Here is a 13,965-nt window from a genome sequence, read left to right on the forward strand (position 1 = left end):
GTGTGTGTGTGTGTGTGTGTGTGTGTGTGCTGTTCGATACACCAGAGACCGAGTGCAGAGTCGGGCCATTGAGCGGAAGAAGAAGGAAGGAGGAGAGTTAATGAGAAAGCAGAGGAGAATCCAACCCATTCCCATCGATAACCTCACATCACACTTCAAGCATATACGTACACTGGCTCCATTTTTGAAATCCCCTTTGAAAATTATGGTTCAGCATTAGGGTTAAGAAATGACTTCAGTGAAGTCATATCCAGCAGAGTTTCAGAAGAGCTGAGCCTTTGCTGAGGAGTCAGCCTGATTATTATGCGACTCCTGGCATTAAAAAAAAATGTTTAAAAATGCAAATTATTCCACAGCTACTGCAGTAAAACAGTTAAGCTGCAGCTGAAAACATAATGTTGGTTGCATACTAAAGCTACAGGGATATACTGGACTAATTAGCTATAATGGGAAAGTGTATATTCTCTTACCAGCATATTAATGTATCTTCCAAAGATGACAGCACAGGCCTATAGTGGGTCATTTATAAGGATTTAAGAAATAAAACCATGTTTATAATCTTAGTGTCTTGTCTTTATTGCTTTTTCATCTTCAGGGCCATACATGTTAAAAACTATTGATTCTTTTCATTACTGATGTACCTGCAGACCATTGTCTCAATTAACTGATTCGTGCTTTGGCCTTTAAAATACGTAAATTGTTAAAATGCCAGTCAGATTATTCCAAAGCTGAAGTCGACATTGGCAAACTGCTTGTCTTATCCAACCAACAGTCCAAAACATATTCAGTTTATTATCATTATAAACAGAAAATATTCCCTTTCACATTCAGTCTGGGGATTTTGTGCATTTAACTTAAACTCACGGAGTAAGTAATCGATGCATCAAATAATCGTTCCAGCTCTAAACTGCTGCTCGTGCATATTGGTGTTCTGCTGTGTTGATTTTTTAACGAACTATAAAACAGGCTTGTTTTAAGCTTTGAGACAACGATCTTTGAGATAATCAAATAATAATAAAGCCTATGAATGAAAAAAAATTTCAACCCATTAATCCTCAACTTCATCTGAAACCTGAAAAATCAAGCTATATTGTTTGAACAGGACGGCAACAAAACCTTTAATATTTAGAATATTTACATGACTTAACTGTATGTGCTTAAAAGCTCAAACTTTGAATCAAGCACTCTGTAAACGCAAGCGCATATAAATGCAAGTGCACTGGCTAATGTTAGGATGGGCTGTCTGTAAATTGACTCACATTCTACATAATGCCCCATATGGGAGTAGGGAAATGAATTATTAAACCATTCATAATGATCACGCCATGTGAGAGTAACGCTGCTTTGTAAAAGTCACACACATTAAAGTGACACCAGCTTCTTTGATATTCAATTAGTACTTTAGTCAATAATTTTAAATTCAGCGTTTGATCACCCCTGAAACTACACTAATGCTGCTGCTTTGTGGTCGAGATCCACTTAAAATGTGGCCAAGCAGCACGCTTGACTTCTGCCTTTTAGAAAACTCAGAAAAAAAAGGAGGGAAAAAAAAGAAAAACCCATGCGTGTTGAGGTGAAATCGTCGATTCAACATATTTTTGATGGAAGGCTCCCTGCAACGGCTCCGCTGGATTTAAAAGGGTCATCGTCAGCAGAGCCCTGCATTAAGAAACACTCTCACACATTTAATTCTAATCAAAGCCTGCTCTTTTTAACAGCCGTGAAAGCTTTCATGTTAACACGACACTGCGACCAAAGCTTTATTCACGCTTTTAAAATAGACTGACCGGTCAATGAGCGTGTGCATGCGCTGCACCTGACAATACACAATACCTGTGTCAACACACTCTATCCGTGCTTCTCATCTTACCGGTGATACTGTGTGTGACTCCCCCGACCGTGCATAAATTGCCAGTGATCCCCACTTACACTGTGTGTGCCTGTGTGTGTATGTATGCATGCATGCATGCGCACAGTGGTGTGTATATTTTCCAAGCCATCTCGGGTTGTTGGCTCAGATGCAAGCATTCTTTTATCCAGCCAATTAGAGGTTGCCATTTCATCCCCATGGAAACCTGTTTGGGACTCTAATTGGTATATAGATTTGCATGACTTTGATTAAATTTTTGTGTGTGTGTGTGTGTGTGTGTGTGTATGTCTGCAGATCCGAGTGATGTTCAATAAGAGTGTTGCTTTGTTTTTCTTGCTTTCACTCCCCCTTTTCTCTCAAGACCTGTTAGCTGCCGTCTCCATAATATCTGTATTTGTGAAACAGGAGAACAGAACCTCTTAAATAATGCATGTCTGGCTTGTACCTGTGCAGTGCTGACCCATTAAGATTACTGCACTTTATTAGAAGCAAGCCATTAATTTAAAGTGCAGGGCAGTTGTTCAAAGTTCAGTTTGTTTTGGGTGTGTCTATATCTAGATGGGTAAAAAAAAAATAATTGTACTGTCCACAGGAGAGCGGTGTGAGTGTGTGATTATATAGTCCGTGTGAGTGTGAGTGTGTGTCAGTCAGGTCAAACTATTTTAATGCATCTGTTTGAAGGCACCTGGGGGATTTCTCTCTAAAGGCTTGACCGGCTAGTCCTTGTAGTTCAGCTCTACCTGTCTCTGTGTGAGTGTGTGTGCATGTTTAGGTGGGTGTCTCTTATCTGGTCTATTTCTGACATGAACAAGCGAGTCGGGCTGAACAAGGATCAAAACACACACACACACACACGCGTACTACATGCACACATACATTGAGAGAGGCTTGGGTCAATGGTATAATATGGAGCATCGCTGCAGGCAGAGGCCTGCCCACTCAGATTTATGTAACGTCTTTGATAGGGCAGGTAGAAAGCTCTCTCTCTCTCTCTCTCTCTCTCTCTCTCTCACACACACACACACACACACACACACACCAAAATAGCCCGAAGAGTCTGAGCTGCCTTTACTTGCAGAGCGAAGCTCCCTCCCCTCCTCTCCTCTCCTGTCTTCTCCTAACCCTAGACCCGTACACCTCATTTCTATCTTTTTTAACCCATCCCCTCCTTCTCTACACACTCTATCAGCTTTCCACCCCTAGGCAATACCTAAGAACACATTCTCATTTTGTAGCCCCACATCTCCGCCAACCACTCACTGAAGCTTCGCCTTTTCTCCCAGTCGCCGTATTTCTCTTCATCTCCCTGCCCAGCTCTCAACAACCCCAAGCACTCCTCCCCCACCGCTCCCATCCCCTTTTTTCTGAGCCATGGGTGCTGACCAGGAATTTCTTTTCTCCTCTTCCACTCATTTTCTGTCTCTCCCCCTTTCTCTTCCTCTATCTCCATCTTGATCTTCCGATTTATCTATCTTCCACCAACAATTCTAAAACAGATGGCTACACTTAGCCCGGGGCAAAAACATTGGCTTTGGACTACAGCGCTACCAGGGCCAGTCTTTCACACTCACGCAAGATCTAATAAGCAGATATCCGGCAAGAAATGTGCTCTGATTTGCCAGTAGCAAAAATGCATAAACCATATTGCACAGTGCAGATATTCACACCTTAGGCTCATTCCTTGGTAGCATGCTTAATTTTATCCAATCAGAAAAAATGAAAAGCAAAGATTAAAGCTGACTCTGACTATAGTCTAAAAGAGAGGCAGAGGAGAGGAGGGAGAGGAAAATGGAGAGGGTTGTTAAGAGCCATTTGTAAAATTTAAAGAAACTATTAAGTGTTATTAAAAAAAAGTTTGGAACCATTAAAAAAAACACATTTTGAAAAGATGGATCCAGATGGAGGGTGATGAAAAGAGACGAAACCACTTAGGGAGAACAGAGAGATCAATCAGAGGGAAGACAGACGGAGGAGAGTGTGTGTGTGTGTGAGTGTGTGTGTGTGTGTGTGTGTGTTGGGGGTTGACAGACATGGGGGATGGAGGGTTGGAAACAGACACTTTTTATTGGATGAGTTACAGAGCTGTGAGTTCAGAGGCAGACTGTGCAGGCGACTGGCCTATGGAAGAGTCACTCATTCATAATGGTGTGTTCGGAGGTAAAGTTTTATTCTTAGTACTTGACTTTTTTAAGTTCATACCTGCACATGCAGGTGTGTGTTTGTGGCCTTAATTTTTAAGTCTGGTCATTAGGTTTCTGTCTGCATGCTCTTTTTCAAATTCAGTTCCATGGCTTCAAGATTAATTTTACAACATGCAAGATGAATGAATCATGCGCAGGTGTCTATCTGCGTGTTCACAGACGTCTGACAGGTTCACGAGGTGGTGAGGTTTGGTACGCTTCTTTTTTACAGAGGACAGACGGTCCACAAACACTGGAGTGGAGGACATTTAACGGTTTGCTTGGAGCTGCTAAACCGCCAATGCAATGGTCTGCCTACATCGGTCAATCATGGGACAGTGAGACAGCTGTCAGTAGCTGTCAGTAGCTGTATCTAATGATGTCCCACAACCAGGTAAAAGACGTGACCATTCATTAAAAACAAAGCGCTTTTTGTAACTGTCGAAACAGACAACCTGACAATCAATGTACACTGTGATTGGCCACATGGTTGGAGCAAGGTTTGAACTTCTCTCGTCAACCTCTTCACTCTCATTCTTCACACTTTTTCATGTACAACTGTGCAGTGTGTGCACACTTATCACCATTTTCATGATTCATTGCATAGATTGATAAAGAGTTCTTGGAGTGGGATCAAGGAGACAGTGTGATGCAGCAAGATATAAATAATTTGGCTTTAAGACACGGTCGAACGAAACATTGCACGACCCAGTTCGCTTCAAGCATGCAGAACCCATTAGAGGTGGACAGAGCACTTGAATAATTTTATTATCGCACAGTTTGTCAGATTAAGCTTGAAGCCATCGAGCCGAATGCACAAACTCCAAGTTTACAGACGGAAACTTAAATACCCACACTTAAAAAATTAAGCCTGCAAGCACAGAACTCAATATATAAACTTTCAGAGTTTACAGCTGCAAACTTAAACGTACAAGCTTATAAAACTAAGTCGACATGTCCAAAATTCATTATTTTCACACGTCTTACGCAGACTGACACTAACAACATCACGTCAGTCCGCTTGATATAATAAGTCACTCACGTACTGCCCACTGCGCTGATACCGGCAGCATCCACTAGCAAGGTAAACAAATTGAAATCACCTCAGTTCACTTCACTCCAGTTTGATTCAGTTTGAGTTGGCTCGGTCCGACTGGATTCCATACAATTTGAATTATGTATGTAATTGAGCTGAGTTGGGCTCAGTCCAATTCAGTTCAGTTCAAAATCCATTCAAGTCAATTTAATTCAGCTCAACTCAATACCACTTAATGCACTGAAGATTCTTTTGTGTAGGTGGATAAAACCAGTCAAAGGGCTACTAAGCTGTCTCGAATCCCTGTCTAGTGCGAGAAAGAGCGCTTTTGTTTAGCAATATTGGGTAAAATTGCTCAACCCACAGACAGCCATTAAGGTAATGCTGTAAGGCAGATGAGCTGAATGCAGAGCTGCTCAATACAGAGCAGAGTCTTCAAGAGGCAAATAAAAGGAAGCATCTCTGTGAGGGGCTTGCTATGTAGGTCTTTGTGTGCGTTCAAGTGTGTGTGTGTGTGTGTCAGGGAGTTAAGAGAGAGTGTGTTTGTAAGGCTCTACAGATGTGTGTGATTCTAGGAGACAGAGTGTGCCTGGGCTTGTGCATGTGATTCAATCCAGAGGGAATGGAAGAAGAAACTGATGTAAGAGCCGGAAAACTTTCCTCTCCGCTCGTGTGTCATCATATTCTTATCAGTCTGCTTGCGGTGAAAAGTGTATATGCATAAGGATCTGGGAGGGTGTGTAATTATGTGCTATTATGTACACACAAGAGCGTGTTTCAGTGGGCACGTCTGTGTGTGTTAGAATCACACGTCTGACAGTGTCTGCTGTGCGTGTCCCTGCCTCAGCTTGTCTGCGTGTGTGCGTGTATGTGTGGGAATGACATTCCCACATTCCTGCCATTTCACAGAGAGCTTGAAACAAAAGCTGAAGGGAGGAGTTGTTAACACAGTAACATTATCAGCTGAACAGCCTGTCTGTATTATCTCGCGTGGTAAACAGCCAAGACAGACAGGGGACTTCCAATCACATTTCAGCTCTGGGTGACCTTGATGTGTGAGGAAACAGACAATTTCTCTCCCTCTGCCTCCCACAATCTCACTCCTTCTGATTCTCCCACTCGCTTTGTCATTCTGCCTTTGTCCTGCTGTCCTGAGCTCGCACACATGGAAACACACACACACACACGCACGCACATCTTTGATTTAAGAAATTTGTGAGGACGTTCTACTGGCTTTCATTCAATGACTCCTACAATGAGGAGCAGCCCTAACCACAACATGCCTCCCCTCCCCTTTATCTCAACAGAAACATCACTTCTGAGGTCTCGCCTTCATCCAGCTGAGGACACTTGGACTCTGCTCCGGCCGCATAGCGAAAGCGGCGTGTTCGCACAGCAACAGTAGCTGCAGTCCTCCGTCACTTTCCGTCACGCCGGATGCACTCAGCTGCAGCACTGCTGTGCAATCACAAAGGTTTATGACAGCGCTCGCAGCCCAATGCACAATCAGTGTAGGTCACACGCAAAAAAAAAGGATGTTAAATGGTTGCTTCAAGATGCGGCTACTATGCGTTTAGAGTATAGATAGCGTGTTGAGATGCTTTCATGTCTGCCAGATTTGGTGCACAGTTTTCACCAGATTTTCCCATAACGTGACAGAAGGTCCATTCTTAGGTCACATGATCAGTGCTGATCTATCTCAATGACAATTGAGTCAAGTCAATCCGCTGAGGAAGACTGTGAAGTTTGTCTGTTGCGGCCGGTATGAACGTCATCATTTGAACTCGTGCGTGGACCAAAAAACTGTACAGCTGTTGAAGTGAACAACATAGGAAGTGCGGCCCATTCAGTAAAAAGCGAAGACTAAAGCTGTCTTTAACACAAATGTGAATTTGGTGATTTAAAAAGCTTCACTAAACAAATGAACAGGATATGTTTGTCTGCAAATATCACCTTATCCATCTCCGACATAGTTATCAGAGATTTGTTCGGTGATCACAGTAGCATGAATATGTGAGGTTTACCCCTTTTGTAATTAAAAACTTACTAAAACTGAATCATTCATGATTTACAGTATGACAAATGAGGTAGCAGTGTTACTTAACAATGCTCACAACCAGCTGTTACTTTGAAGAGCTCTTTGTGGCCACCAGGGAGGATGAATAAAGCCGAAAAGCAACTGGAATAAACGTTGTTTTGCTTTACTGCGGTGGGTTGTCATGGCGCTGCAGGTTGTCAAGTCGACTACACAGTCAAATGACATGAAAGTCAGCCAAAGAGATTTAACGTATGAAATTCCTGGCTCATTGTTTTACTTATGAATTATTAAGAAGCTGAAAATGTACAAGAGCAACAAAGCACCGGTGTTGAATGTTTGTCTTTGGTCTGGACCAGTGCATCTGGACTGCAGGTGTGAAAGCACCTTTAAACACTGCAAATTTGTAAGGGATCCATATGATCCTGGTCAAGCGGAAAATCAATGTTTACAGGGTGAGCATGTGTTCCACCTCCACAACCTGAGCATCTAACACAAACACACATCTGCCCCCACTGTCCAGTAATGTTTGAACCTTTCTTCATCTCCTCTCATGGTCTCTCTCTCTCTCTCTCTTCTTTCGGCCTGGCTCATGTTCTCTCTCTGATGCCCACTGACTCACCTCCTCCTCCTCGTCCCCTCCCCTCACTCTTTGTCTCCAGGTCAGTAGATCAGTTTTCAGTCTGGATCGTTTGGTTTGGTTACCTCGTCCTTCTCACCTCTCGCTTACCCCCACCTCCTCACCCCCTGAGCATATGGCCGACTGCGTGGCCTGAACTCACGGCAGCTTTAATAAATACATCAGAGCCTTGGTATCATCATGACAGGGGTCATGGGCCGGTTGCAATGTGTGTAACCGAGAGAAAGAGGGAGGGGAGAGCGTGTGTGTGTTTCTGTTTGTTTCTGGTTGACAGTGCCATCACCCCTGTGACCTTAATGCATGCTGCATGTTGTCACTGGAAGGGTGTGTGTGTGTGGATGTGCTCATGTGGCGTGCCTGAGCGCATGGAGGGGCGAGTGTGAGTCTATGACAGACGCTCATCATATTTAATCCTGGAAGGATTTCGTTGAAATGAAAAGCTGCTTTTCAATTTTATAATCCAGTAGACCTAATCTCTCTGCCAGCGCCTGTCCATACTGTCCAATTAGATGGACAAGACTGGCTGGATGGTTCCTGTTCGCCACAAACTCATCTCTATAGCCTGTCCTTGCTGTGTCAAAACACCGTGGCACCCCGTGTCATGGCAGCCCAGCGCTGACCTTCCCCAAACACTGTGAAACTATGCAATGCACAAAAAAACTGCGCCGTCAACCCACCTGTTTCTGCTGCAGTCTTGGCCTTGTAAACGGTGCATTGATTAGACTTGGGATGTATGTGTGTGTGGGTGTGTGTGTGTCTGGTTCGATGCAGCCTCTGTGGCACCGCACTCTCACCTTCCCCCACTGCCACACACACACACACATACACACACACACACACACACACACACACGCTGGGTCTAGAGAGAAAGTGCTCACTACAGTAAAAGAAGAAGTCGCACAAGTGAAACCGCTGAGTCGATTCATTCTCAGAGGTCAGTGCGGTGCATGGAAGACGCAAAGGTAGCGGTGGCGGGGCGTTTAGATTTATGGCCGCGCATATGGCGAAGAAAGCGGGAGAGCGACAGAAAGGAACAAGGGGTCAGAGTCAAAAGGAGAGGTAAGAAGAAAGAACAGGACAGTGCAAAGGGCTCATTGAGATAACTTACACAAAGCAATAAAAAGCAAAGTAAAAACCAGAGAAAACTGAAACCTGAACGTTTCAGCTGAGTTCAGATAACCACTTTGTTGTGGTTGACTGAGGACGGCAGACAGGAAAAACTGTTTTGTGGTGGAGTGTGTGTTATGTGTGTGTGGCAGTGGTTAGAGGGTAGAACGAGGCCACTTTGCCCATATTGACTGCAGTGCCATGTGACTGCTGTGATCATTAATGTGTCCTGATGCCAACGGGTATCCTGATGACCCACATCTCAGCAGTCCACTCTCACTCTCTGGCTGCCACCCAAACCAGACCTCTCTCTCTCTCTCTCTCTCTCTCTCTCACACACACACACACACACACACACACACACACACACACACACACACACTCTGTCTCTCTCTCTCTCTCTCTCTCTCTCTCTCTCTCTCTCTCTGCCTCTCCTCACTTGGAAACACATTCTCCAACCTCCTTTACACTCTCTCCATCAGCATCAGGGCTGCATTTTCCTCCTTCAGTACTTTTCGGGTACCAACCCAAATGTGTCTGTGTATCAAAACAGTATCAAAGTTGGTCTCGAATGCCTTGTAATGTTTGCAGACTTGTTTACTCATGCTTTTTTTTTGCAAATATTTACTGCTTTTAGATCACAATTTTGCATATTTTAGATGTAATCAAACTTATTTTTCTGACTAGTTGCTACTTTTGTTAAATGAAACAAAAAGTTTTTGGTAGAGGAACAAAGTAAGGTATCTAAGAATGTGTTATTTTGTTATCTGTACTGAAAGTCAGGGATAACATTGGCATTGATACTGAAAGAATTCAGATGATATCCACCCCTAATCAAAATACAAAACACACTCTCATCCCATTCTCCCTTTCTGCGCCTCCTCCTTTCTTTAATTGGCTCGCACTGCCTTTCCCCTCTCTCCTGCACATATCTTTACCTCTCTCTGCCCTTTCAGCTAACCTCTACCTCCTCCGCAGCATTCTTCTGTTCATTTCTGTATTCAAGCCCATTGATATGGATATTCTCCGCTTTCCCTCTCTCTTTAGAAAAGGATCCAACACCATTAGACTGAGCTGTTTTACCATTTTGTTGCCTCTCTGATGCAATCTTACTCCTCTTCCATGACGCCTGGTTTTTATTACTTGCCTTTTTTTCATTCGTTTTTTCCTATTTGGAGCACCCTAGTTGGTCTGATGATGTGCTGACTTCAGATGAACAATTTTTAGAGTTTTCACTGACCCAGTGAAGTAGCTTTGAAATTCAGTCCCCCCCCCCCCATCTCGTTTACTCCATCTTCCTCCCCTCCTAACCTCCTATAATTCTCTCCACTCCTGATCCAATGCTATTCCAAATTCTGTCAGCGTCCCAGTTCCTACATTTGGCACATACTCACCACCTCTTACTCCCTGAGTCTATCTCTCACTTGCACTCACATATAAAATGCATATGCCTTCATGAAATAAGCACTCCCTCAAGCACAGTGGCACCCACCAACACAAACCTGCTCATGGCGCCAAACTGTTCAAGTTAACAAATTCTGACACGTACGTGAACTAAGTCACGCACAAGCACCCAAACTCTTGCACACATACAAACACAGAGCTGTGTATGACACCACTGATATTTTGGGGGTGGTCTGGGGTGGGGGAGGGCCAGACTCGACTGCCGCAGAGGAGTTAATTACCCCATGCGATCAATAATTCATTCCGCTGTCAGTTTGTGTGTCGGTTTGTCCCCGTGTATGTGCTGGCATGTTTTGAGTACACGTAAGCATGAACGCCAAACTCTCCCAGTAAGCATTTTCTTTCCCTGGGAACGGCAGATTAAGAGGATTGACTCCGTAATGGATTAACCTCTGGAGTGTGTGTGCGTACACGGATTCGTGCGTGCTCCTGCGCGCGTGTGTGCGTGTTGAGCAGGATCAGAGAGCCCATGTATGAATTGATTAGCCTAAGAAGCTCCTCTCCTTCCCTTTTAATGACCACATCAGCACTTTTTCACCACGGGGAGGATAAATGTAGAGCTCTCTGTCAAGGAAATGAGACACCACCCCTTACAGAAGGGTTAGCTGTCACTCAAACATCACTCTTGGGAGCACTCCCCATAGACTAGGGAGACCCTGCTGTGTCAGTGTGCCGACAATGATAGATGGAGTCTGTGTGTGTTTGTATTAGTGTGTGTGCGTGGGCAGAGGGGTGAGTGACCGTCTCTATGCAGTACTATTTGTCAGCAGGACTTCGGCTTTTAACTGCAACTTCCAGAGCAGACACCAAAGCCTGTTCATCCATTATCTATGCAACTGATATTGTTTACGGAATAAACATATATGCTAAATGGAAAAAAGATCAGCTTGATAAGGGAAACAGAAGCACAAAATGACCAATTACCCTGTTGGAAGCAACTACTCGCCCACTCTCTCTATGTCTTTACTCCGACTGAACTCCTCAGGAGTTTATACACACGGCCACACACACGCACGCACACATGCAGTCATGTATGTATACACAGATGTACATTCGCATACTGTTCGGCTACAGCGGGGGGTTGACTCATGTCCCCTGCATTAGATCTTGCTAAACAGAGGGCTGATGTTTGACATGGAGCACACACGCACTCTGACAGCAGGGTACCGTCACACAGGCTCACGCTCACAGGCTTAGGATACTGACACAGACACACAAGCGTGTGCGCACACACTGACAGCTATTTTGTGGAGATAAAAAGGTGTTTAGACGTTAGCGACGGGGTGTGCGGTGCAGTATGTCAGCAGATGTGTGAATAAGAGGAGATGAAGCTGGGGACAAGGAGGAGGAGGAGACAGATATCTGGAGCCAGAGAGCGGACAAAGAGTCAGAAAAAGGCTGACTGGGATTTTTAAGATTTAAATAAAGAGGGGACAAAACTGGGGCTCCACAGAGACTGTGTCGTCCCAGCCCCTTCCCAGAGCTCCTACCTGTTTGCTGTACTTGTTCCCAGTCTGGCAGCCATACTCTGAGCACTGGTCAGATCCCAGGGACATGGCATCTGCGTTGCCACTCCCCCCACTACTGCTGCTGCTGGAGCCGGCACTCCCCACACAAGCCCCACTGCCCACAAAGGTGTTGGAGGGAGGCAGGTCCTGGACCGCCTGGTGCTTCTTCCCTTCAGCGGGAGGGGAGTGGGGCTGTAGATTCACCGCGGGGAGAGGCGAGCTGGATTTGTAGTGCCTGGCCAGATCTGGGCTTGACTGGTGTCTCCTGCCGCCGCCCATCCGCGGGCTCCCGGGGTCACCGTCAACAACACAGTAGCGGGCTGCCAGGCGCTCACTAGCACTGCTCAAATCCTCCTCATCGTCATCATTTGCATGGCGGCGCAGCCCGTTGACTGTGACAATGCCACTGTAGAGTGACCTGTCAGACTTCCCTCCTCCCGCAGCTGCACTACCGCCACTTCCATTGCGTTTGTCCCGACGAGGTTTGCGTCCACGGTCTGATCCCCTGCCGCGGCCAGCCTGTGGTTGAGCCCCTGGAGGACTGAAGAAGTCTTCCTCTGGCTCCTTCTTACCGGCCTCGTAGCCATTCTTGCCCTGAGCGCCGCACTGTCGAGCTGTGACTACCAGGAGGATAACCAAGATGACCGCCGCAGCTCCCGCCAGGACACCAATAGCTACACTGAGGCGCTGTTTTCCTAATGCGCGATCGCTGTCTGGGTCCCCTGCGATGTCCAGTGACAGTGGAGCCATCAGGCTTCGGGCCACCTGGGGTGAGAGTAAGAGTGGAGCGGAGAGGATGCAGAGTGAAGGAGGAAAAGCAACAAAAAGAAAGAAACCATCAATGAGAAAAAAGTCCAAAACAGCAACAGCAAAAGATGACAGTGGGTGTGAGTCACAGAGAAACATCAAACAGCATCTTCAACTTAATTAAACTCATCAGTGCATTTTAGTGGGGGAGCTCCTCCATTATTCCCAGACACATAGAGTGTCGCTAAATATATAATTGCTCTTGCTTCCCAGTTGCAGCATTTCAAGTTGTGCCTGTAATTCTCCACTTGTGATCTCGCATCATCTGCACGGGCACAGGCAATGCCAAGGATTTTGCTGTTTAAAGCTGATTAAAAGAATAAAAGAAAACTTTAGACATTTAGGTCAGGGACAGTTAGAAGAGGAAAAGCAAGAGAAACAGTCAATAAATGTGCAATAAAGGCAAGAGAAATGCTATGACTGCATCCCCAGAGCACAAACACATCTACTGTCTCATCAATGAACAATGTGCCTATTGTAAATGATAGCGTAGGCGTGGAATTGTTAAGGATTTGCTATCACAATTTTTTTTGGCACTGAGAATTGGATGGACAGACAGATAGAAGGCTACTGTAAATATGTGTGCTCTATGGAGTCATTTTCAGAGCCGTTGATTCTTGAGTGTGTTGTTCTGTGAAGCATAATAGTTTTTCTGTGGTGCAAGGCAAATGCACGCTAATCCAGTTTGATCAAAATGCATTACACTTATTCTGTATTTGAGTTTAAGATAGAGGAGACAAACTGTGAAGACTCCACTGTGAACACATTTACATGGCCGAGGGCACACACACACGTGTACCCTCTGAGCTTGTACACTAATCAAAGGATCATTACAAGAAAGTGGGCTGTGCTGAAGCACAAACACAGCCATTACTGCGTATGGAGCCCTGCTGGTAATATTGGACAGCATCATGAATCTGAATATCTCTAATCAATACATCGCAACTATTTTGGGAGAACAATCATGCAGAGACATGATGCAATACCTAAACACACACGCACACACACTCACACACACACACACACACACTGAAATGTATGCATGCACCTACATGAGCCCACACAGACTGTAAGCTGTCCGTTAGTGAGAAAACTCATTCTGCAGCACTGACACCTCGTCTCGGAGCTCATATGACAATTCCTTTGGCCTGTCAAGGCTGGAAATTATATATTCATGTAATCCCTGCTGCCTTAAGAATGGTGGGTAATAAGGCTTGCAGGATTGAGCGGGAGACAGACAGTGAAGGTGAGAGAGAGGAGTTCAATTTGAGCCCCTGTGGTTTACAATAACCAAATAAAATAACTAAAGTCTAACCTG

General features: G+C 45.0%; 1 protein-coding gene across 1 annotated transcript in view; it reads right to left on the reverse strand.

The window, feature by feature from the left end:
- Positions 1 to 13,965, reverse strand: part of pcdh7a (protocadherin 7a) — a 38,063-nt gene that overhangs the window by 15,263 nt on the left and 8,835 nt on the right. Inside the window, exon 3 of the mRNA XM_076728088.1 lies at positions 11,823 to 12,605. Coding sequence (XP_076584203.1) covers positions 11,823 to 12,605 — 783 coding nt within the window. The remainder of the gene's footprint in view (positions 1 to 11,822; positions 12,606 to 13,965) is intronic.

The sequence above is a fragment of the Chaetodon auriga genome, chromosome 4 (genome assembly GCF_051107435.1).
Source record: "Chaetodon auriga isolate fChaAug3 chromosome 4, fChaAug3.hap1, whole genome shotgun sequence".
NCBI classification, from domain to species: Eukaryota; Metazoa; Chordata; class Actinopteri; order Chaetodontiformes; family Chaetodontidae; genus Chaetodon; species Chaetodon auriga.